This window comes from Callionymus lyra, chromosome 16 (genome assembly GCF_982586985.1).
Source record: "Callionymus lyra chromosome 16, fCalLyr1.hap1.1, whole genome shotgun sequence".
Taxonomy (NCBI): Eukaryota; Metazoa; Chordata; class Actinopteri; order Syngnathiformes; family Callionymidae; genus Callionymus; species Callionymus lyra.
In genome coordinates, this window is record NC_141833.1 from 3,152,486 (window position 1) to 3,179,712 (window position 27,227).

The 27,227-nt window shown below is 37.2% G+C and overlaps 1 protein-coding gene across 2 annotated transcripts in view; it reads right to left on the minus strand.

The window, feature by feature from the left end:
- brinp2 (BMP/retinoic acid inducible neural specific 2) overlaps positions 1-27,227 on the minus strand; it is a 131,357-nt gene that overhangs the window by 41,418 nt on the left and 62,712 nt on the right. For both annotated transcript variants that reach the window (XM_087811072.1, XM_087811070.1), the window contains exon 3: positions 6,929-7,378. In XM_087811072.1, the coding sequence (XP_087667198.1) occupies positions 6,929-7,311 (383 nt within the window). In that variant the 5' untranslated portion in view covers positions 7,312-7,378. The remainder of the gene's footprint in view (positions 1-6,928; positions 7,379-27,227) is intronic.

Here is a 27,227-nt window from a genome sequence, read left to right on the forward strand (position 1 = left end):
AGAACCTCATGAGTTCGCCCTTAGTAATTCTATTGTATTCCTCATCTAAAAAAAAAAAAGAAAGATACATAGCCAAGACACTCAAATGCTTTATATAATATATTTAGTAATAAGAAAGTGAAACAAATAAATGAATCCCAAATAGTTTGCTAGCAGAATAAACATTGCTAGTGAAACAAAGTACAATTTGGTAGCAAGCCCATTAGTCTATTGAGATATGTTGTTCTGCTTGATGTCCGGGCTGAATCTTGGTGTCATTTAGTCACCAATACACAAAGACATGTGCACACATGTTTGGTACGAGGAGCAATTACAATCCCATTTGAGTGCAATATGCGGGGTGACAATCCTCATCAAACACTGAGCTTCTCAAGAGTCAGCAATCACAAACTTATTAGCACATAGAGATAGCAGCATTGATGAATAGCCAAACCATCTCATTACGTGCGAATAGACCACTGCTCATTATCATGTTTAAATTTGATTGTTCAAGCCAGAAGCTGTCCAGGCTATGATTTGGTGGCAAAAGAATTGTCTGAATAGAAAAAAATCATAACCTGTAGTAGATAATATAAATGCCAAATAAACAAGTATATCAGTAATTATGGTCTAATGAAGTAGCATTAAACAGGGTCATCATTTTCAGAGGTCAATAGATGGCGCTCTTTGCTTGATGATTGGATGTTTAACAAAGCCAAATATTATACAGCAAAGAGTGCCATCTAGTGGGCAATGCTTCATGAAGCTTCACCAGCTTCTCACTAGCTTAAGGGCCACATCAGTTGCTATGACAAACGACTTCTTTTTCAAAATACAGCCTGTGAAATGAGCTGTTAAACAATAAAAAAGAAAATTAGACTTTGGACCGTTATTCAACAGATGAATGGGAATACAATTAGCATCCAACCAATTGTGCATGGGAGTTAATACAATAGAAATGTATTTACAATATATACACAAAAACTTCATCAGGAGAGTGTGGTTGCAATTCTCCAAAAAACTGAAATTATGCAGCCGAGATTCCCACATTTGGCAAAGGTCTGCAAGTGCGATGACCTCACGATCATGGTGTCTCCGATGCTATTTGAAAAAAAATTGCTAGTTCTTGTTTTTATGTAGTTTTAGCTTTGTGTCCTGCATTTATTTATTTTTTCAAAATATTATTTTTAAGTAAACAAGACTCTCTGGTGTATCTAAGGAACTCTTTCAGTGATACATCAATCATCATTTTTCTTTGCAAAAACCTTGCAATGAAGCTTGATGAAGATGTCATCATCTCAGGGTCGGATGATGACGGATGGTATCATTTTCATTAAAATAGTTGCTCAGTTGTTGTTCTATTGATGTGAATAAGAAGAAGGAAATAAAACTCAGAAACAAATCTAGTTTATATAAAATTCAAAGAAAACAAAAATCTAAATTCTGATCCTCCTTAACATGCAGGATAATCTTGGTCAGAGATAAAACTTGTAGACCAAAAGAAATTCAAGAAAACACGAATAGTAAAAACTCTACTACAAGAATTGCCAATGCTTTTGAGTATTCCACATGCCTTACAAGGTTCCGCTGTGCACCCTCTAACCCTTTCACATCTTTTCAGAGTGCACATCAGGCATCGAGCCAACCGTGTAAATGTAGCACTAACAAGTTCCCAAAGCAACCTGGCTATTATCTACTCATGCTGCCATCCTAAAAGACAAACACTGTTCCCTTTATCATCCTTAAAAAAAATCTTATTTTATTTTCCCCATTTTTGTTTTTTTTATGATTCCCAAAAGAATGTTTGGAACTTGTTCCCAGACTTGTTATCTTGTTTTCCCCCATCCTAGGAAATATTTGTGTCTTTAGTTTCCCCAACGTTTGCTGTTTGCAAACTTGTATGTGGGTGGTTTTTCACTCATGTGCTAGGTAAGCTGTTTTAGCTACTGTTATCTCTATTAGTGAATTTACTCACCCCAGTTTCATGGATCAACGGAACTGAGATTAATACCAAGCATAATGCAACAAACTCATGATATCAGCTAAAAATGTAAAAGCCTGCAATAAAACTTGATAAAAGCTGCAAACATGCATATACTTTAGGAAAACAGATTTAATAACAAATGATATTCAATTTTCACAGGTTTTTTTTTTATTGTAATTGGACAGACTTTGATACAAACGATGATATCAACAAGATCAGATTATTTTGTCATTAGGATGCTTGTATCCGTACACATCGCTAGATGGATGTACAGTAGATAATGCAGGCTCATATTTAAACATTTAAAATGCTTCTCAAACTCTTTAGATCTTAATTAGAAACGTTGAGAAACATTCAAAATCTATCTTATTGGACTTGTCCATCTATTGATTTAGCTGAAGGCGATGCCAGGACCTTTTTATAAAAAACCTTTAGGATATTCAATACAACTTTTATTAAAAGAAAGATCACAATAAAAAATCCATGTAATTTGGTGATATACTGGAGATTTGGAGGATAACGTTGGTAATCCTGTGATAATGAAAAGAGTTGTTTTCCAACTTAATCTTCTTTGATGGAAAGCTTTATCTCAATTTTTATAGTCTGACGGCGGCTTTTCTTTTCTACTGCTACCTTTTTTCTCACAGCAGGAGGTATATGGTGTAAACAAGTGTTTATTAATCATGTGCAGGTGTCGGTGCAAAGCAGGCGGAGCAATTGATTTACAGCCGTTTGTGAGAGCAATTCTGCACGTTTCTGCTTTTCAGCAGCGTCACCATGTGTACTTTAAAAGAAAGTAATGTTGTTTGAAGAAGTGTCTCCTGATTTAAAATTCTTGTTCATTTTAAAAGGGGAATTTGGTATTTTAAAAGTGTGATTCGATCTCTCAACGGGTACTTAGCGAACCTAAGTTGTACTGTTCAGCACTTCAGTTAACTGTGTCGAGTAAAATGGGCTCTTAAAATAACTTTTTTTTTTACTCAGTTTGCTTGTAAGAATGAACAAGAAACCACATATTTGTAGATATCGTACACAGATACACTGTTTAGGTTTTTCTTGAATGGTATGCAATTAAAACAATCAAAGGCTTTGGTTAAATAAACCAATTTGGGATTATATTAAAAACATAACTAAAAGAATGTACTGCTGCTGTAAGTAAGTAAGTCATTTCTAATGCTTTTCTAGACCAGGGTCACAAAGCGCTTTAACAATCAAAACAATATCCAATAAAAATATGCTTAAAATATCACGACAACACCAAGACAATCAAAGGAGTTTAAGAGAATTAAGGAAAAACCTGCATGAATAAAGCTGTACTACAGTACTACTAGCCCTCTTCTTCATTAGCTCCACCCCCCCAAAAAAGGCTTGAATTCCATTTTGTCCTCTATTGTTCTCTGGCATGGACTTGTAGTCAAGTGTACTGGGAAATGCACATTTTATTTACCTAATCCATCTTTCTTCACAATGCAAAGTCAGCTGTTTTAATTGAACTAATTGAATTGCTGACTGATCAAAAAAAATATTTGTGCAATCGCAACTCATCGGGCAACTTTATAGAAATTAAAGCAGCTGCTACATTTTCTAACTAAAAGAGATCTGGTCACGTCATCTGGAGCTTGACAAGCATCGCATCTGAGGCTGTGCATTTCAATAATGTTGGAAATTGGATTGAGTAAACTGATGAGGTGTGCAGCCTCATTACTCTCTGGACAGAAATACGATTTTGGTGTGAGGCCCGGAAAGTTTGTGACGAAAACGAAAATTCAATTCATATTTCTTTTCAACATTGTCTAATTAATTTAAAAAAGGATAGTATTCATTGATAGATTAACAAGTGCAAGAAACGCTCAGAATTCTGCTGAGATAAAATGCCTTTGTTTAGCTGTTTACTTTTAAGTTTTTCCTACCATTCATTTCATAGTTTTCATTTCACAGTGACCACTGGTCAAGTGGTCTGTGAGGCACACAATGGTACAATCATTTATGACAATATTGCACTGATAGATATTTGCCTTTATACAGATGTTCATTTTTAATCTCATAATGGGAAATAATTGAAAAGCGATATTTTACCATACAAACAAAGAGAAGGCACAGGAGATTTAATACAATACAAAAAGGAAAGGAAGATGGATGAATTATTGATCATAGTGAAACTATTTAACTTTTGTATTCTGTAAATAACATACAAATTACTCTCATAAGCCCTACTTCAAAGTGTGCCTTGTGCACAACCCTGTGTGGGACAGGGTGGGTCCTCTAGTGTTCATTCCAGGCTACATTGTAAATATATATTTCTTAAAACAAAACCACTAAAGACACGATATCTACACTGATTAAGTCTTACATAGACTTGAAGAACACTAGAATAGATTCAATCACTACCCAAAGACATCTTTTTAATTTGTCTGCTTAGACATGTGGCATATGTCTTTGTTAAATACCTCTATGATATGATACATAAGCTATTCTTTTAATTGAAGGCTGCAGGTTAATTAAATATAGTCCTGTGGGTGACTTAAAATTGATTCTTTATTAGATTCAAAGATGGGAATAATGTGTTTCACTTGGGAGCATATTAGCAGCAGCTGAGGTCTACTTTTATATATATTTCCATCTGATTCTTTTTTTTCTCTGTTCACACATTAGGGACTGTAATCTGCTGTGTTTGGAAAGCTTCAATAGGCGATGAACATATTGTGAAAGATTCCAAAGTGATTGATGATTTAAAGTTTATCATTTAAGAAATTCAACAATTTATGGGGTTATAATATTCAATTAGAGAAAATAAATTAACTTACGGCAAAAGAGACATAACAACTAATAAACCTTGTGAGATTGTATAATTCATGATTGTGGTTTTTGTATCATTTTCGATGGCCATTCCACATTTTTCATGTGTAATAGGCATTTAGGTTTGTTTTACCGCATGTTCTTTAGCTGGCTTCTAATACCTGGTAAGACAATAAAAGTGTTGTGTCATGATCCATTAAAATACCTCCTTTTATTTCCCTCACCTCTTTTGCAGTCACTACTTTAGCTTCTTGGTTCCAGTCCGCAGTGTCAGGTCGTCCTTTCTCCAAAAAAGGTGAACTCTGTCATTGTATCTTATCTTAAGTGTATTTTTGGACCTCCACATGTTTTCAACTATATTGTTCATTCTGCTGTGTGTCTTGACCTCAGATTTATTTGCTTTAGCCATTCACTTTATTTTCATGAATTATTCATGAGCCAGTGGCGCGGGGTGTGGTGCATACATAAACACGAACAAGTGTTTTGTTGCAAGCTGCAGTCAAGAATGACAAAGCTTCATATCTTTTGGGACATTGTTACAAAAAGGTGTATTTACTAAAGCCCAGGAGCAACCATTGAGGAAGTATAGTGGATGACACTAAATACATCACCCTCCTTACTCATGGTGCCATCCGCGTGACATCGGTATATAATACTCTATTTGGGCAAAGCGACAGAGCTTAACACAAAAACAAAGGGCTCTTAGCACGACAGCAGCAACAAGCACCCATTGTTTCATGTGCGCCCCCTATGGGGCAGCAGAGTACTAGCTGCAGAGTGCACGTCGGCGGTTTTATGCAAAACTAAATGCTTCATATACAAACAGTAAACGTTAATGGTGAATGACATTAGTAAAACTGTTGAAAATCAGGGTTTCTAGACATATCTTCAGACATTCTATCGGCGACATGCAGAGAAACGACAGCAGGCCCAGCAGGACAAATATCTATAATAAGTGTATATTATCATTATCTGCCTCACTTGCCTCTCATGACTGCAAGTCCTTGTTATGAGTTTTTTTTAACCTTCTATTATGGTTTTCATGTTCTCTTGTCTCTCAGGTTTGTATCTTCGTACGTATATTTGTTATTTTGTGTTAATAATTGCTTCATTTACTTTCGTTGTGACTGGTCTCCCTGTCTCCAGTTGCCACACGCACTTGGCTCCTGTTATTTTCATCGACACAAACACATTCAAAATGCATTGGGGAAAATAGTGCTTCCGGCATCTGTTGTGTCCCAAGTGCTTCCATTAAGCAAATGTGTTCCTGCCCTGCTGCCTCGTCGGCGGCCAACGGTCGTGATCGTCCATAGAGAAGCGCTCGCACCAGCCAACGATCAACCACCCGTCCTTATTTTATTCCAGCATCGAAAATAAATCCTCTATTTGAGCAGCACGGTGCCTTTGTGATTGGAAGAAAGGAAATTGACATGTGTGTAATTTAACCCGCAGAGAAGTTTCATCCCGGTGGGTCAGCATCAACCCACTGAGAATGATTGCATCGATTATTTTGAAGGATTGTCAGGGAGAAAAGTTGAGTCTGAAATACCTGAGATTTGACTCTTTTATGAATATAGACATAGATGTGTTGCCAATAGCGCAACTTGTTCTTTTACAATGTCCTTCTAAGAAGATGTTTTTTGCAAGTTATTTTTTAGGGTTATATATTGTACTTTTATAATAATTGTGTTTTATTTTATTTTTTTTTTATGCTGTTGTGTGGTAAAAGGGCAGGTGGGTATTCCTGTTTCCATACCTACATTTATTGCACCTAGCAGACCGTTACGGATAGATGTGCTACTCCACTGGGATTAATTTCATGTCGATAAATATTTCTTTCTCATAATTATAATTGTTATTTTTAATTATCCTGATGTCACTGCTGTTTCTGTCTGGCAGTACTTTTGATTGAAAGTAGTGATGGATTGACAAAGCATTGTTCTCATGATCACAGTTCACTAACTAGAAATCCTTGTTGTATAGTCTTTGAGAAGCTATTTTAATGACACCTCCCATCCTTTATAAGCCAAGAGCGCCATCTACTGAGATTGTAAAACGACTTGAGGCCACATTAGCCTATCACTAGTTACCATACAGGTTCACATCTGAAATAACTGGCTCAAAACCGGTTATACCTCACAAGACACCAGCACACAAGGGGTAACGTACCTGTAAATCTTGTATCGAGTTGAGAAGCTCTGAGTGAACCTATCTCGGAACTCTGTGTACTCCGGGCATCTGTGGAAAGGCCCCTTCTCCGACAACAACCAGTCCAGCTGACCCGCACTCTGCCTTGCGTTGAAGCCCCATGCCGATGTGCTCAGCGGGGATGACGAGGACGAAGAGGAGGATGAAGACGAGGGGGACGACAGTGACCCATGGAGAGTCTTACCCCCATGCCCACCAGTGGCCACCTCAGCTTGGGTGGACCACGGCAGCCAAAGCAAAACCCAGGACAACCATAGAAACATTAAAGATGATGTGGTCCATTTAGCAATGGAGGCCGAGTTGTAGAAGCATCTCTCTCTTCTCATTGGCCAAGGAGTCGCCATGGTCCCGGTGGTGATCTACTAGGGCACCTGGGACCGGCATTTCTTCACACAGTCACCTCCCTCTGCCCTGTAAGAAAGAGAGGTTGAAAATTACATTTTAAATTGTGATGTTATGACTCAACAGAACACAGTTATGATGGATGACTAGCCAAATCCAGCTTGAGGCAACTCTTTTTTGTAGTTTTTGGGTGAATTATTCAGGTAAAATGTTTTGTGGGTTTGGTTGAAGCACTCTTCTCTCTTGGCACTCTTTACCCCCAAAGCCAAACACATCTAGAAGTTAATCAATCACTCAAAACCGTCAAAACAAAGTTTTACCCTCTGGTTCTCATTCTCACCTCTAATACCCTTTTATCCCATATGTCTTAAAGTTTAATAACTCAAAAATAAATATTTAAATGAAATTAACTGCAAATGTTTAAATGGCATACACTACACTCCATGTGAGTAAAGGAGTTCTGTATTTCTTAGAATGATTGCCATTAACGTGCATGGCTTTATGGAAAAACATGACAGTTTCAACAGCAATTCTTAGTGTAGGGGGCGCTAGATGACTCTAGGGAAGATATATACCAAACCAAGATCATCTGGGACATGCAAGTACCAGTGTGAAATGGGAGTGAAATGGAGTAAAATGGATCAATTTTAGTACCTAAAGTGAAATGAAATTGGACAAATTGTTCCCACTATAATTGAATGTCTTATATGGCTTGAAAAATATCAAAACATTTACTGTATTTTGTATATATATATATAAAAAAAAAAAATTAATAGCATGCTTACAATGTTTTAAACCTTATTAGGTTTTAAGTCTGCATGTGCCATATAAAGAAACAACAATTAGAATAAATGTAACAGTATTTTCACTGAATATTCAAAAGTTATGGCCTACAGGTTAACCCTAACCACATACCCGTGCACTGTCCCAGTATCTTTCTAGTTATTCAGTCTGTGATTCCTTATGGGACTTCTGTGTGTTTTTCTGATGTTGTCTTGGCCTTTTAGAGTTTTTAAATCTGTATGTATTTTTTAACTGTGTATTGCTTTTGATTGTTCAAAGTGCTTTTTTAACCTTAGTCTAGAAAGGCACTTTACAAATAGCCATTACTTACTTACTTACTTACTTATGAGTGTGTGTGTAGAAATGTTTATGCAGAGAAGATGTGCTTAAGTTAACACTGATTAGTTATTGTTGCCATCCCTGATTTCACCCTTTGATAATGTCTTTCTAAACGAATCCTCTACCCTCCATGGGGTTGGACTATTAGTCACAATAAACGGCACATCAAATCATCACATCATCAAAAACATATGCATCGAGTGTCTGTACCAAAACAATGTTTTTGCAGTCGAAAGAGCATTCAGAGCTTTACTTTCCACGAACTAGCTAAATTGCTCAGTGATGTCCACATGGGACCAATCCGAACATCAGAGACACATAGAAAATAGTGGGGAAGCTCATTTAAGTGGATTGGGATTTGAGGTATTCCCACTTTGTATTCTACACATCGAAGGAAATTAATTTCGATCGAAAACATACAGGTTCAGACATGGGGATGAGGGTGTGAGCGTTGGTGCATTTTTCATTTTCGCTTGCTGCATCCAGAGACTGCTGCAGTTTGAAAAGGCAATTAGCAGAGTCATCTGTCAAAAGAATGTATTTATGCAACTATAAGCACGTTGAAAACTTGATGAATGATGTTGGAAATGTTCACATGTAGCAGGGAATTAAAAATCTATTGGCTGGTGGCTGTGTGTAATTTCTACCCAGGTGGATTTGAGTTAGACAAAGTTTTGCACCGGAAGAAAAGTTTCATGCACTGACATGGCCTTATTTCACACAGGGTGGGTTTAGAAAGACTCAAATCAAAGGCATACATTGTCATAGTTATGTTTCAACTTGTTTTTTGGTATATACTGCCATCTTAAAACTTACATTTGAAGTTTTAAGTTTTAAGATTTCCAAAGAAAGGACAACCTCAGCATTCCCACAGCTTTTTACAAGACCAAGATAGTTTTGGATTTAAATTCACCAACTCTATATTACTAACACATGCAAATGTACAGAACAATTGTATTTACAACTCGTTAGGGAATGGTTTTCTTCTAATGACTTTGATAGATTGCTTGCTAAGTGACTTAGGATAGCTAGACGAAAGTTTATTGTAATGATAAACTTTTTTTTTATATATATTTTTTAAATATATTAAAAGGAATTTGAATTGATCTTCAAATCTTTCTTTAAAATATAATTTTAATTATTGTCTTTTAAACATTCAAAGATATTAAACTATACATATAGAAATGTTAAAAAAATAAACCAATAATATGCTTTTTTAGAAACATGTTTAAAAAATACACAGATGTTTTAATATAGTTAAATAATATATATAAAAAAACATGCACAGATGTTAAAAAATATAAAGCAAATTGTAAAAAATACATAAATATCAAAATATATATAAAGTTTACGTTAAAAACATACAAATATGTTAAAATGTATATTAAAAACTGTTTAAAACAAACACAGATGATATCATGACAGGAAAAGTGAAGACAACAGCAAAATAAAAAGAAATTTAGCAACAAAGTACTAGTTGTCATTCTACACCATAGTGAAACGTTTGCTCTATACAAATAGTTTCAGATAATATTTTGTTGCACATTGTGTGTGAATAAGGTATTCTTTTGTTTTGTTTTCTAGATAGTTTCCATCATCATAGTGTGTAATTGTTATCCTTAATGCAGTTTTAACAATGTTGTTTTCTTAGCAGGGCCTTGGACACAGATACAGATGGTTATAAATGATTTGTACCATTGTGTGCTTCACAAACCACTTGACCGGTGGTCACTGTGAAATGAAAACTATGGAATAATGATAGGGAAAAAAAACAGCACATCGAAGGCATTTTATTTCAGCAAAAAATGGTTGTAGAGATTATGAGCTTTTCTTGCTATAGTATTCCATCCCAGCTTCTAGATTTGCCTTTCAAATGAAGACTTCTTAAACCGGCACTCTTCGAAGAAATATCCAAACTCGCTTGCCCAGCTGCTCTTCCACCTTTCCCCCGAGACACTCGCGCTAATTACAAAATGCATAAAACATGCTGTGAATGCCAGCAAGACAATGGTGTGGAAGTTGTGAATTTTTAGCCATGACATTTAATACTGTCACTTGAATTATTCAAGCACCTTTTGCATATTTACAGTTTCTCCTCCAGACTTGAAGATCAGGGATAAAAAAGAAAAAAAAATCCACATTTCACCCAAAAGACAAGTGGCATCAAAGCGTCTCGACGGGATGAAAGAGGAGACCACTGGCAGAGGGGTGAAGAGGATGAAACAGCGACGAAGGAAGATGAGGAGAGAAGGGTTCATTCTAGGGCAAATCAAAAAGTCTCTAGTAGATATCCAAGAAGCAACTTAGGTTGGTGAACCCGGCACAACCTTCTGACATGCACAAGTATTTCACGCTCCAGTTTAAAAGGCAGATAAAAACATGTTTGGAGGAGGGTGAGCTCATATTTCAGTCAGGCAAATTTACACCCTCATTTCTTACTTGGCTGTAGAGAACATGAAGAATTTATCACCTTCCTGTTCCGCTCGGTGCAATTACCATAAGCAGGAAATCCTTATTGGACCCGACACACATGTGTTCGGCGCTCATTTCACATGATACATGTATGCTAATTTATGTTCGTGCATACGCTCCGGGCACCTGCAGGAACCTTTGAGCAGGTGTGTTCGTCATTCCCCGCAGCTCACCACTCGACAATCGATGTTCAATCCAGTCAATAGCGAATGCTAGCCAGCTACACCTGTACCTGCAGCTGTGATCCATGCTCAGTGTGGAGTGAACGAACAGGTCAAAGCGAGGCAAAGGAGACTTCAGGATAGAAGTAGAAGGAAGAAAACTAGGAGAGATTGTAAAGGAAGTTGGCGAAAAGAAGGATGTACGAAAGTAGTATAATTATTTATATATTCAAAGAAAATGGTGGTGTTGAAGGTTTGGTGAAAAGGCAAGTGTATGAAAAGGTCAGAAAAAATAACACAAGTCAGTCTTCTTATTTCTTTGATAATTCCAACATCCCGCTTGAATGACTATTGAGTGGTAAGTAAGAAGGTCAGGAATATTTCCCTAGAGACAGGTCAAAGACAAGTTTGTGTTTACTCACTAGTTTTTTTCATCAAAGCCTACGGTCATATTGTGAAGCTCGCCGACGACGCAGCAGTGGCAGGAGGCGACAATAACAACAATGAGTTTGAATTCAGACAGGAGGGGGTACATCTGGAGCGTTGGTGTGGAGAAAATGACCTCTGCATCAATGTGTGGAAATCAAAGAAGATGATTGTTGACTTCAGGAAAACAGACGGAGGAGCAGCTGTGACAACCTCTAGAGCACCAAATCATCCGGGTCAGGGAAGTTCACCAGTGCCTATTCTTCCTCAGAGAATGAAGGAGTCTTGCCTCGAAAGTTAAGTCCTGTCAACCTTCTACAAGTGTTTGGTGCAGATTATCCTCAGCTCCTGCATAACTGAGTGGCATGGAAGCTGTTCTACGGCAGAAAGGAAGGTTCTCTGCAGGGGGTGAAGGCTGCACAGAGGGTTGGCTCCAGGTGCAGAAGGAGAAACTGCCGAAATCATGAAAGACTCCTCCCATCATGCACCTCCACTTTCTCAGCTTCTTTCCCTCAGATAAAAGATTGATGAACATTTTTTCTGTAGTTGCACAACCCTACAGTCTTACAATATTGAATTTACTTCATAAGTCAGTCTATGAATAGCTAGTAAGTGCATTGGTCTTCTGATCTTGATGTTGAATAAACAGAGCTTGTGATGTGGATTGTGATGAAAAAAATATGTTGGATATGTCTCCCAACACATTCACATGCTCAAATTTCCAGTTGTGAGTTATTTTAAGCAGGTCGTAGATAAGTTTAAGGGCAACTAATGTGAAAACCCAACTCTCCTGACTCACTGACTTGGCTCAAATGTTGAAGTCTTTGTCTCCAAATGCAGTTGTCAGTTTCTCATCCTGATGAAGTTTTGAAGTTTTTACTTTATAAAGTTCTCCCCCGTCTGAATTCTCTGTGAACAAGGGGTTACGAGAGCGTAGTTAATTATGACATAATAATAGGCTTCACTCTTCCTCCAGCCAGCTGTAATCACGCCCACTTTTTTCATACAACAAGTCCCTTTGAGGTGCCTACTTTTGGGATTTAAGACAAGCGGTATAAAACTCATTGCTTGACCAATCGCAACAGAGTGGCTGTGGTTATGGTTAACAAGATTTCATTAATAGAAAAAAATAATCGGATAAGAGAGTGTTTCCATGCATATGAGTGCTGAGGAACTAAAAGTTTCTGTAGATACTATGAACGTCAGTTTGAAAAAGTGTGCAGTTCAGGTGAAAATGAAGAGGTTAAAGGAGAATAAACTCTTGTTTATAAGTGGGGAAGGATGCAGTTTAAGACCTGTATGAACTTACATGTGACGGAACCTAACTTCATGAATCCACTTAATGTCACTCTTTGCTGTAAAACATTTGAGAAACTATTTTAATGATCCTACCTTCATTTTTAAACCAAGAGCGCCATCTGCCAATCTCAGAAAGGACAACTATGCTCCCTCATCAGCTTATCACTATTATATAGTGACATTTTATTTAATATTTGTATATATACAGTACACCTGGCTTAAAAGGATGGGTTTCAAATAAATAGTTTTCTAAAGTTAAATGTAATAAAGGAAGAGTGTCATCTACTGGAATATTAAAAAGAAGAATGCTCCATGAAGTTTTCTCAGCCATACAATGACTGTATGCAGTGGAATAAAATCCGCAAGATTTTTTTGTGAAGTAAATTTGAAAGTGGATTATTATGATTTATGCACAGACTGGGCTGGAGATGAAAAAAAAAAGAGTCCAGTTTGTTTATAGCGGACAATTTAGCGCCATTAGCGTGTTACTTATTAGGTCCAGCATTGGCCAATCTCCAACAAGACAAACAAACTGCCATATGGTCAATTACGGTCCATCAATAGCTGTGTTAACATCTTTACAGTAGATAATTAAGGGAACAACAGCCTGTCAGCAGCATGCTTGGCTGAAAGTCATCATAGACCAAACTTCAACACCAGCTGCATGCTGGACAAAGAACAGGCTATTCCAGCCCCAAGGTAGCTCCAGTGGTGAGTCGCAGGGTAGTAAACGTGGTTTATTACGACACGGAACCTTTTTTTCAGGCAAGCAGCTCGAACTATTTAACCAATTATTTCTAAATAATCATATTCTTTTTCAATTATCGTACGCCACGCTTCCCTCCCGGGTGGAGTTGTAAAAGCAGCGATGCATCTCCATCAACACGAACCCCCCGTCATCCCTCCTCCCATACCTTGTCACAATCTGGGAGAAGAAACAGGGCCAGCAGGATGACGAATTGCCTCTGCCCACTTCTTTTCACAACCTCTAACCCCTCTTGAAATACACTTGTGTACATTTCCACACATTTACTGAGTGAGCGAATGGCTCTACAGCAATAACGTGTAATCCCTGTGTGTCCAAGAGGGCAGGAAAAAAAACAACAGCGCAGGTTACAGTGGACTTTATTAGGTTTGGAAGTAAAACGCTTACTGGGTTACTCTTTTGTTAAGGATGGAGAAAGTGGGGGTCCTGATGAGAAAAAAGAAATAATAATAAAGAGATGGGAGGGAGAAATATTTACAAATAGGAAAACCAAGTGGGAAGTAATCGAGCTGGAAACAATAGAGATGGAATCCTCTAAATCTTGATGAGGTCATGATTGATGACGTCTATGTTCTACCGGTAGGATATCAGCACGCGGAGAAAGACGAGGTCTTAAGCTAGCGAGATGTGGTGATTGAGGGTATTTCACTGAAGGAGAGAACAGTGATTCAGTGACTTTAATGGCAATGTGCGGGAATGGATAAGAGTGGGGAGAGAGTGTGAGGCAGGTATGGAACACATTGATACATAGAAGCAGGGAGGTAGAAACACAAAAGTAGATTCCATCATGTGTGGATGGATTACTATGACTGCATACACCAGTGTGCTGAAGGATGAGGATAGAAGCCTGGACGAGGGAATACATTAAAAGGTGAGCAAGTAAATAAATGCTGAATAATTTACAGAGTTCATGGAAAAGTTAACTGACGATATGGTATAACAATATGGAGTTCAAGAGGAGTAAGAATGGAGCGTAAGTGTCATGGGAAAAATATGTAAGGTTGGCCATTAGAGAAAAGAATGGACAACGAGAGACACATACATTGAATGAGATGGAGGAGTATTTCAAGGAACTGATGAATGAAAAGACTTCAGAAGATTAGCAAGGTGGAAGCGAGGGCAGCAGCGGAGAGGATGTTAAGTGGGAAGGCAGTTAGCCCAGAGGTGGTCTGTTGCCAATACTATGAAAGGGAGTATCTACCGTCGTGTCTTGAAAATAAGAAGCGAACCACTTCTACACTGTGAATTAAGGTCCTAGTTTGAGATCCAGACATTGTTCTCCGTTTGTCTTTCACATGCCACACTAATATAGTGAGGCTGACACTGAGCTGTTATTAAAAAACAAAAGTATGGATGCCAGACTCAAAAATAGTTAAATTAAACATTAGTTGACTTCTACCAAATATCTGTGGTGCCTGCATCTTAAGCATGGCACCACAAGCTTGTTAGCAAAGCTAAACATATCTTGAGCCCAGTCCAATAAATCCATTCACACAGTATGAGCATATTTGAGCTAGCCCAATCCCACGATAGTCCCGAGTGGGTGATCGGATGCTCACTACTCTTACCACGTCAGCTAAAAGGGCAACAATGCAATTAGCACCACAGCAAATGTAGCTGTAATGATTATTCTCAATATTACACAAATGGTATTGACCATAAAGAGGGGCATTGCAATGAGATCTTATCACCAGTACACTAACGCAGAAAATAACCTTCAATAAATTACATCTAAGGCATTTGTAAAATGTGGAGAATATGAATAAATGAAGATCATTTTTTTCACAATAAGGAAAAAAGAGTCGCAATCATTGTTTCACTCAAGAGAAGGATTGGGGATGGTTGAAGGTACTATGAGATTATACTTAAAGAGATAGTTTTGTGTTTGTATGAGTTGAAAGATATAGGATCAGTTTAAATACGTTAAGATCAGAATTCAGTTTCATACATTACAGTCTCAATGGCACCATAGACAGAACCAAAGAGGTGTCAAAGGATTTTCAAGGGTGCAAAATAATTGCTTAAAAACCCATTTATGACCCAGTGCTTGGTTAAAAAGTGTTATAATTTTATGTTGCAATTTTCCCATGTTCAATGTTATAAAAGATATAATTTGCGAATGGAGGACACAACCAATGTCCATAAACTGTTCCAGCATTTTCATATGAGCACACTTTTTTTTCTGAGTCAAATCTGAGTCTTCATCATAACTCTTTAGGAAATTACAAGATTTGGATTAATGCTTCAAAAACTATAAGACATCCTTGGTGCATTAAAATGCCAGTGTTTCCTTAGAGTTTTGTGATGTTGATTATCGGAATACCACTTTAGTTTCTCAGAGAGAAAATGCATTTGTTCTCTAGGCAGTTCGAACAAGAAGCATTTTATAACGGGGAATTCAACCCAACAGAAAACCTTTGCGGGGCCATGTTCAAACATCTTAAAATAGAATTCCACCAAATGATGAAACTTATCCTTTAAAATATATTCATGTTAATATCCTGTTGGCCAAAATGCTTCAAACTGTATCTGACCTACCCCAGAAGGCAGGCATTTCTAGTCATTCGTCTTTGCTTGTTTATCTCCGACAGATTGCGTCGGTTCAGCAGGTACCAGGCCAAACAACTCTTTTCCACTTCACTGCAAACTCCGACCGAGTGATCCTGGGATGCTTCAAACCTGGAGGAGACAGGAAATCTTTCCAGCTGGTCACAGGCCTTACCTACGCTGACCATCCACCGACCCCTGCTACCTAGAAAGGAAATCTCTTCTGTTTTACCCTAAAGATTGCTGGTGGCAAACTGGAGAATTCCAAATAGCTTTGCCTTTTGCACATCAGTTTAGGTCAATATGTGCTCATCCAATACTAAAGCAACTCAGAATCCATCCACAATCGAACAGCAACTTCAATTGTTTGACTGAGGCATTGGTCACAGCTGTCATGTCAGATGCTCACTGCTATATGTCAATGCTAGTAAAGTGACAATAATAACCATAATTGAGTCAATAAATATATAAATATACTGTACATACACACACAGATGGTAGGTTGATTCCACGGAGCACAAATTCAAACTAACTTTATTAATATTTTTCCGGCTGGTTTACACTGCTGACAAGGTGTATGTCAACGAAACATTCTGGGGGAACAGTTGGCTGTTAATTGAGAGAGCTTCTGCGCTTATGGCTTGTTAGAGCATTGCCAGAAAGGCCATATGTGGGCTAATGGACCAGCCATGATCCATAAACGAGTCCATAGAGGTGCTGTGAACGTCCCCACTTGGAAAATTGCACACTAAAAGTGGGTAAACACAAAGTTGCAAGCTCAGCCAAACCCAATTGGAGAATGAAACGGTTGAGCGCTCTGTAACCTTGGAAACCATTTAAAAAAAGAACGAAATAAACCCCCACACATTGCACATCAGGTAATGTGCATGTGATTGAGTGTTGGAATAAGGCATTAATTATGAAAGGATTTGCAGGGTTCACCGAAATTCAACGTACCTTGAGGGACTTCAATTTAAAAAATGCTTGGAGAGTGGAATGCTTTTGGAATTGGAATAACTAATGAATGAAATATATATATATATATTTCTGTCATATTACAATATTAGAAACAATTTGAATGACTTTTTTTTAACAAAGGAAGTTGAAGACAGATTTCCTAAAATAAATAACGTGGGTTTGTCTTTTAATTGAATTGATTTAATTTCAGACCAATATATAGAACATATGAAATAAAAAAATATAATACTAATAATGGTCATCGTTTATATATGTGTACTTTACTTTAATGTGCCAATTTAAAGTAAGAAACACTAGTCTGGGATTAGTGGTGGGTTGATGTGGCCTCATGATGCAGCATCAGTTGTTGGAGCTGTTTGTAGTTGTATTGGCCATTGAAGCACAATATTTTATAACTCTTTACCTTTTAAAAACAAGTTTTTTGTATTTTTCCTTTCAGATTTTGATTGTTTGGGACGATAAAGAAGCCTCAACTGGGCAAGATTTGTCACTCAAGTAATATAGTTTGATAGCGAAAACAAAGGCAAAGAGAAGTTATTTGTCTTGAGTAAGCAAGCAGATTGGAAACAACAGGCTGTCTGACAGAGATAGAGGCAGTTCAGGTTCGTCTATAACTGTCATGTTTATGCTCATTCAGCTCACACCCACACTGCTGCTTCAGCTAAAGTTCAATGCCTTTGAAGTTTCTCTGCGTCATCTGCAGGATGACAGGACAATTAGGACTTTTGCAGTTAAATTATACAAAGTTACGTTGTTTTTCTGTGGGCGAGTCACGCTTCAGTGTTCCAAACAGTTCCAAACAGCCCAATATACATCGCACCGACAGCTGGAAATGCTAATTAAAAAAATAAATACATTTAAATTAATGTAGAGTCGCTTGTAGCATAACATACCATAAGGCACAAGAGTCTTGCACATCCAATCACATCTTTAATTTTAACTGAAGAACTATTTAACTATTATAAAATATACAAACATACACTCAATGAACATCAGTGGAAATTTTTTAAAGGATGTGACATTTTAAAAAAGTAGTTAGAGCTTAAGAATGAGAAAAGTAGGAATTGAGGGGCATTGAGCCTATCACAGCTACTCCGGGCGAAAGGCAGGAGAGACCATGATGTCGCCTGCCATTCGTTCAAAAATTCACACCTAGGGACAGAGAACTCAATCAAACTCTTTTGAGAATCTTGGTAGAAACATTACCTGAAGTAAAGACACTAAGAACAGAGAAAACAAATAAACTAATATTGTTGTAAGCCTGCAGGTTGCCTTAAATTGGAAGTGAACCAGCAAACTTCTTCCTGTGAGGCAATCATTCTTAAAGCCTTCAACTTCCTCAATTGATCTTTTTTTTAATGGCGGAAAAGACCAGTTTTAATTTGAGTTTGCCACTTTGTATGACAGATACACTTTATGTTTATATACTGTATATTTTTATATTTTTTATTTTATTTTAGTCTATGAACTATAATAATATAGATCTTATGAAAAACTTGTGTTCCTCTTTGAAAATGTTTTTATGATGTTAGTAGATTTCAGTCTATACAATTATTTTTGAAATCATCTTCAAATCTTACAATTAATAAACCAAACTTAATTACTGTATTTCCTATCTCAGTTTGAGAAGGCTTCGTTCAAATATTTTAACCTTTAACCTTGGCCCTCGAGTTATAAACTAAAAATATAAAGTCACTTTGTTTAGGTTAATATTTACTTGCACTATTGAGGTGATTTGATTTCCGGTTAGCAAATCTCCATTATCTTTTTTGAAATGTAAAAATATTTATTAAATTGTCTTAAATACTAAGAGCTACTTACAGTTATAGTGGGCTAGTAAAAACCTTTGACCACCCTTCCTTTTCATGGAAGATCTGCAGTTTTTAATTTGTTCCAGCATGAACTGTTTATGATGTGAAGCTCTATGGTTTCCTTTAAATACCAACTATAATGACGTGTAGATGCTAAAGTTATTAAATACATCCTTGTTTGTGGTGAAAGAATATTGATTTAGAATTCCCGGTATTGATTAAATGAAAAATAACTTGGTTTATATCAAATTCAAGCGTCAAGAACAGAACACTCTACCCCAATCATGACCTTTATATCCAAGATAAACAAAGTAACATCTGGTTATTAATTTACCCAGCATATAAAAAACCCCATTGTGTGCTAGACTCAAATTAAAAATGAAATCCCATCTCACACAGGCTAATTATTCATAGCCACTAATGTCTCCAGAACAGGTAGTGCCAGCAACTATTACAGCTGACAGAACACACTTTAATAAAATAGCTGTGTATATTTGGTGTGGGCAGTGTTTTTTATTCGTTGGAATTTTGTTAGAGGTTGTGTGAGGCACTGGGGGACTGGTGTGTTGCTGAAGCTCCATTACAATAGGAGGATGACTGTGGGCTGGATTTATAATGACCCTGTCATTCCAGAAATGTGTTCTTCAATTTAGTTGTTTTGCCTCTAGGGTGATGCTTAATCAAGGCCAATCCTGAACCCACTCTCTCAGCACACAATTGGAGGTCAAATGCCACTCAAACATCATCCCAAACTTGAGAAGCAAGGACGTTAATGTGTTTCTGAGAAGAAGAGTAATTACTAGAAATATAATTTGCAGTTAAAACAGAAAATATTAATGATGGTAGATTTATATACATTTAATATTTAATTAAATATTTTAATATTTTTAACACCTATTTTAGTGAACACTCTCTCGCACACTGCCTCAATGCCAGAAGGTTGCTGGTTCGCTTCCAGCTTGAGGCAAAGCTTTTGTGTGCACCTTATTTGTCCTTGCATGTGGAGGTTTACTGTCGGCACTCGACAGTCCAAAATAGTTTTTAATTAAAAAGTGTGAAGGTGTGTGAATAGTGTTGTGTTCTCCACCTCTAGCCCTAGCTTGCTTAAAGGAATCAACTGTAGAAAATTAATTATTAAATTAGAAATATTACAGTCCAGATTAGAGTAGATCAAGGGTACCGTATATTTCGCACTATATGGCGCACCGGATTATAAGGCGCACCTTCAATGAATGGCCTATTTTACCACTGTTTTCATAAATAGGGCGCACTGTATTATAAGGCGCATAGAATTAAAGATACAGTCAAACGTTTGACTGGGGTTGTGTTGTGCATCCACTACATAAAGCTGTGCTAAAGGGATTGTCAAACAGTCAGCGCAGTAGGGTTATTATGAGTGTACAACAATCAAGACACACTCGATCAAACCTGTGGCAGTAATATCACTCCATCGCCGTCCGCAATGATGGTATGTGCGGCATGATGACGCAACGTAATGACGTAATCCCGCCCACTGCGTGTCGACTCAGTTGCCGCAGAGTCATAAAACTGTTTGTAAACAATTCACTCATCATATTGCTCCGGATTATACGGCGCACTGTCGTTTTTTGAGAAAATTAAAGGTTTTTAAGTGCGCCTTATAGTGTGGAAAATACAGTAGTTATGGTAGTTGCGAGATACTCCATACATATCTGTTATGATTTTTTCATTTGCATTCATGACCATCACAAAGTAATAGAAGCCAATCTAAAATATTGCATCTTAATCTTCAACTAAACATAGCTTTGGTCTGAAACCATATATAAGCTTCATAGTTCCAGTCCGTGGTGTCACATAAACCCAGTTTCCTATGCTTGTTACATCAACCTCCATAGTGGATTCTGTTGTATTTTCTTTGCTGGTGCTTTTGAGATTGTTTGTTTCATCAGGTGTGTAATTCTAGATCTTCCATGCATTTTCCCATTGTTTTCAATGTTCAGTTGTGCTGAATGCTAGCTTTGTTTATTTTTATTATATGTCTGTGTTTTAACTCCATGGTTTTCTGTTGTTTTATTATTTTTATGCACGCCTTTCATTTGGGTTTTTAATCCTATTTCCAGTGACGCTTTTTGTTTTTGGTTGTCTCATACTATACTGGTTTGGGGTGGAAAGAAATACATCGCCTTTGAGGTCGTATATTCCGACAACTATCATCATTAAAAACCACCAGCCTCTGTAAATATGGGGAAACATTACCAGTTAAAAGTTTCTTCATTTCAATGTGTTTAAGCCGAGACCTCTGAGCTGAGACTGAATCTGTAGTTGGTGTAGTACAGTCTCCTGGGTGTGAGAAGATACATCTACCTCCATCTTCGCTTCCACATACGCACAGTAACGCCCACACATCCACACTACATCTCGCAGTGCATCATGAATGGCTCGAGCTAGGCTTCTTAATGATCTTTTTCCTGCGGGATTCCTATAGAAAACCATTTAGTTAGCAGCACCATTTCTCGATAAACCCTGCAGAAATCTTGTAATTGCGTCAGTCAACCGAAGCAAATACACTACAATTTGTCAGGCAGGAATTCTGGCGGTGGCATCACAGGAAATGAGGCGTGTTGCATCTGTGCTGTATTTAACTTACACAGGAAAGAAAACATGGAAAAGAAGGGGGTTTTCTCACCTTTATGGCAGCATGAGGCTCGCACCGGTAAAACTAATAACAAAACATCTCAGGTAGTGATCAAAGTCAAGATCGACGGCTGAATAATTACAGAGCTTTGTCATTTCAGGATTCAGCGAGATTGTGCACAAACATGATTTGTCACACAGTTCATTATCAAGCCTTCCAGACAATCGTTTGGCTGAGCACAGAAGTTTCTGGAATTATCATTCCGGGATCTTCACCTTGAGGAAAAACCGCAATAAACCATTGAGCACGACTGTTCCGTTTGAGAGGCGATGAAGATTAAATAGAGGATCTTTGTTGGATTCTTCCATGGAATATTGCCTCAAGAAGACTCAAATTAATAGTGCAACAGTAACAAAGGAGGTGAAAACATTGCACAAAGCTTATAGTTGTAACACAATAACAGTTTTATGGCTCATCAAGCATTCAAACAAAACCTTAAGACTGATAAAATTTCAATTAAGTTGTCAACGGCCTGCAAGTTGAAACAACATACAATACAAATTAGATGCCTATTTAGGTCAATGGTTAATAAATATGCTTATATAGAAAGCTGAAGCAATGTCATGTAGCATAGTCCTCATTTTTAGAGGCCCATAGATGGCACTATTTGCTGTATAATTTCTGGCTTATGAGCACAGGCAACACCTCCATCTACAGAGTTAATAAAATGTGCCTATTCAAATTATGTCGATATCTTAAAGGTCACCTAATGTGTACACCCAAATCTCCTGACTTATTCACATGTTGTAAATGTTGAAGTCTTCCTCTTCAAAATGCAGTAGTTCATTCATCATGATGTTGCTCCGTTTTGAAGTTATTACAAGTTCTCTCTCGTCTGAAATCTCGCCAAACGAGAATAAAGAAGCCCTAATTCAGGTATTCAAGTACCTACATGTTAATCGTGAAACAAAATAAATATTTATGTAAACATGGTGAGAGTTACCTCTGCATTTAGGTGTTTTTGTAATGTGTACATTAAGCAGCAAAACTTATTTTTATTATTTGTTGTATGTACAAAACGGAAGTTTTAGGGGTGAGTTTGAAATTTGCGTGAGTCCTTGAATGCAACTTGTGTTTTTGTGACCAATCAGAGCAGAGTAGGCGTCGTTGCTTGGACGAGACTTCTTCTCAGCAAAAACAGCGCATTGTAAGTAGGCGGGGCTTAAGCGTATTTTCTAATGTAAATATCTTTATTAAATGAAAGTTTTGTGCAAAAAGGATTATACTGATGAGTATAATAGAGGTCCTAGAACAATTTAAGAGACACTTAAATCAGCACATTGGGTGCCCTTTAAGTTAAGATGCTGAAAAATACAAAGTCAAACACTCCTGGAAAGGTTCAATAACGCCTTGTGTTTTATTATTAATATTGTGGTTTAACCTTTAAAAACAGTGGGTCTACATCATGAAGTGACAAGTTGGGTGTTAAATGTGATCAGCGGGAAATGTAGTGTTGGTGTGAATTAAAGATCGAACCTTATACAAGCTTCTAACTATTGGACTGTACCTTTTATTTCATTTTATCTATTTATTTTGCAGCATGCACAAAGTTAGTCAGCGATCACTTCCAAGAGCCTCTTTAGCTATTGCAGTTATTTTGTTAGGAATCTGATGACAACCTCTACATGTATCAAAGGTAATTTATGTAAGGATGATTAAAAACAACTATCACCTCAAGACCTGCACATCTCTCCCAGTCATAACAACAACTAAAAGAAGAAATCAATTGTTTTTCTGGCCTCTACAAAATATGTTTGTCTCTGTTTCAGAAAAGTTTGTTTCTCTCTGTTTGTGGCCTGTCTGACACGATCAACTTCTCCTCCTTAAATGGTCATTATTGCATTTTTATGGATGAGATTTATGCAAATGACTCATTACCATGAGGTGCTCTCTCCTTACGATCGATTGTGAGTCAATATCAGATCCGAGTGTTAGGCCCGGTTCATGAATCTGGAGTAGGTTTTGAGTAGAGTAGAACTTTCCGAGCGTAGATTTGCTCACTTTCATGAATGAGACTCATTGTTTCTACTCATATGTAGGCAAGTGGTGAGTGTGCATGTGTGTGTGAGAGCTTTTTTTTTTAATTGGTGCTGCCGGTCCTTTCAGTGCCTCCAACCACTTCTGAAACAATTAGTTTAATGGACCATTACTCCACTATCTGGGTTACCAAAGTCAATACATTGACGTCCCACGGACATAAAGTGTCAACGCAGCCACTCATACAGAGACAGAAACTCCAGTCAAGCTCTTTGGATAACACAAAGTGCTTTCTGGTTATAAACAAAACCACAAAGAGCATGGTTTTGTTCCTGTGACCGTTCAAGTTTGATTTATGAAACACAGCGGTCAATGTAAGCGGTTGTTTAAATGTGATGGTTTAAAAATACTCATAAAAAACAACTTATCAAACAACTCAGATTCACAACTATTTATATATATGTTAGTGGCATTCGATTTTATTAGGATCCTGATTTTTTTTTACATATATGATATTCCAACACATACTTGAGATTTTATTTTACATAAAGAGCTTTAAATCATTTAAAAATGTTCAGGATTTCTGCACCTGTTTCACCAGCAAAAGAGTTAAGGTGCGTAATATATGCATTGTAATCATTAACATTGTGTAAAAGTCCTGACGAAAGTGCAACATAATATGCAATTCTTTGCTCCGCTGAGAATCGCTTCCACCTGCCTCAGTGCACAAGTGGACTGCAGGAAAAGGTGGTCTAATGTGAACCATTAAAAATGTTAAACATGTCAAAGCAAGGTTTTTTTTTTGGGTCTTCGCTCCGGCAGGAATACAATCCGGGCAGTAATGAGTTTGTAATGTACTTGACAAATGGGCTTCATTATCAAGGTTAACAAGTAATAAAGAAGTCTTTTTTCTCCTGTGGCATCAGTGTAATTGGGCCCACCAACACATGATGTAAGAATAAATTGTAGTAAATATATTTATGAATACATAAATGATGAAAAAAAGAAGAAAAGTTCTGTTTGATACTAACTGTTATCTTGAGGGTGCCGAACAGAAGTTTTGAGAGCTGAGCAACAGACAGAGAAGCTGCTTGTTCCCATCACTGTTCTGATTGAAATCGTATATCACGCTAGAGAAGATTAGGATCTCTTGTGTCAGCGGGAGTTTTCAAGCAGCTGAGAAATCTAGCAAGAACTGAATATCGTCCCGTTTTGGTTTCAGAATAATATCCTTTTTTTTTCATAAAACTGAGAAAATAAGCCATTTTTTGTTCGGTACTCCTCATTTAAAGCAATGAATCACATGTTATATAACTGATAATATTTAATTCATTGGCACTAAAAGTTATCTTTTATTTGTGTTGGCATTCTTTCCAGTCACTTCAATTAAATACAAAGTGAGATTGTGGGCTCAAACAGAATCATCTTTACAGAGGAGAAGTGTGTGTTCACAGAGGAATGTGTGCAGCAGTTGATTACTAAAAGGAAACAGAATAGAAAATACAGAATTAAAGGATCCCTCTTAGAGTAAAACATTAACAGCCCACTTGCCAGGCAGGCGGGATATGTGGTAAATAAAGTTATCTGATACTGATTTAAATGTCAACAGAGAAGCCGTCTTTTTCTATGCTAGACCATGTACAACAAGTATAAACATTTAGTGTGTACACATAGGTGCATCGATTGCATGAGCAGAAACAGCCTTTTTATTTGATTTCTTTTCACTCTTTTTATGTATATATTGATGATAAACAGGGCTAACGATGGGATGATGAAGCTTCGTGAAAAATTGGCATCTTTCCTGATGCTCAGTAGCTGGAGACCTCGGCACGGAAACAGTAGCTGCTTTTATTAAATTACTTGCTCAAAGCATAAGATCCTCCAACAAAGAGTGCCATCTAGTGGTGACGACAATGTTTCACGAAATAAAAATGAAATGTTTTTTTTGGGATTTATATTTTCGGTGCTTGATAAAGGTTTCATAAAAATGGATTTAAGGGCGACTAATGTGAAAACCCAACTCTCCTGACTTACTGACATGTTTCAAATATTGAAGTCTTCCTCTCCAAGATGCAGTAGGTCTCAGGCGGACAAGAGGTTACGAGAGTGAAGCCCGTCTTCCCCCAGCCACCGCCAGTAATCATGCCCCTCTTTGTTTATACAACGAGTCCCTTAGAGGTGGAGCATGGGGGATTGATGATGTTGCATTACAAACCTCAATGCTTGACCAATCACAGCAGAGTGGGCGTGGTTATGGAAAACAAGATTTAATCTCCAGAAAAACTAAGCGTTTCCAGTGGGGCAGGGCATAAGTTCATTTTCAGACACAATAAACACTTAAGAGACACTTAAATCAACACATTAGTTTCTTTTTAAGCAAATAAAGCATTGCGAGCATTTGTTCGCAGACGTTGGGCAACATATATCTATAGTACATAATCCATCATGATTCTGTAACATCACTTCACAAGGACGTATGGATGACCCAAGCATTTTATGAACTATATTGAAGCCCTCTTACAAAACTGTGATATGAAAAGCCAGTGGACTGAACTGCGCTGTGTAAGCTCAATCATGTACTTTAATATAAGCTCCTTAAGATCAAACGTCTGAGTGAGTATGCTTCTGCTTTCTTTTGTTACGTTGATAAGGGACTTCGCATTCAAAGTGTATCTGTCCTTAAAGAAACCGTTGGCTTGTGTGACTTTAGTGTCTGACTTTGTGGTTATTGTTATACGATAGATTATAAGTCTGTGAGTTTATTGCATGTCGGTGTGATTTGTTTATTACATTTGTATTTTATTTGCTTCACATTAACATACATCTTTACAGAAGACAATACAAGACACTTTTATTATTCACAACAACTACTTATGCTCCTTTCTCCACCAAACAAAACAAAAATTAAGTGCAATCTGAATGCTTTTATGTATCCATTATCTTCACTCATTTCTTCTTTCCTCTAATCTTGCATCCTTTTATTTTCCTGCTTTTTTTTCCCAGCAAGCATTATCAGCACTTCCATGTATTTATGTTTTTTTTATTTAAGTTTGTGTTGTCATAGACAAACAAAAACAAAGTTACACTAAGTGTTACTGAGCGACCTGCTGCCATAATATCGTCTATACTTTGTAAAAAAGACTCTCCAAACACTAGTGATCCATGAAGCAGTTTCATCCTCAGTACAGTGGATGGTTTCCCTTGTTTAAAAATTATATAAGGTTTCTTTAAAATAGTTGCTTAAACACAAACATTATATGGCAAATAGTTCCATCTCGTGGTCTATGTGGAAGCTCATTTACAAATAATAAATACTTATTTAATTACAATCTCTCACGAAGCTTTAGCAGGTAACTTTTAAAATGTGCATTTAGGCGTCTCTCTGTTTATTTTAACTTCCATTTGGTTTTAATGATTTTAGGTGGGAATGTTTTGGTCCCTGTTTATGCTGGTTCAGACCAGTCCTGCCTCTTCTTTGTCCACATGTCATTATTCTCTGTTCAGAATCGTTGGCAATGTTTGAACTGTATGTCTCCAAGGCCAATTGTCTTCTCAGGAAAGAAGGATGAATAAATATTTATTGAAAGAAAATATCGAACAAAACTCAAGAAGAGGTCATGAAGTACAAAAACTTTAAATTTCCGTTTGTTTGTTTTTTGAACACTCTTAGTTTGGCTGCATCTAA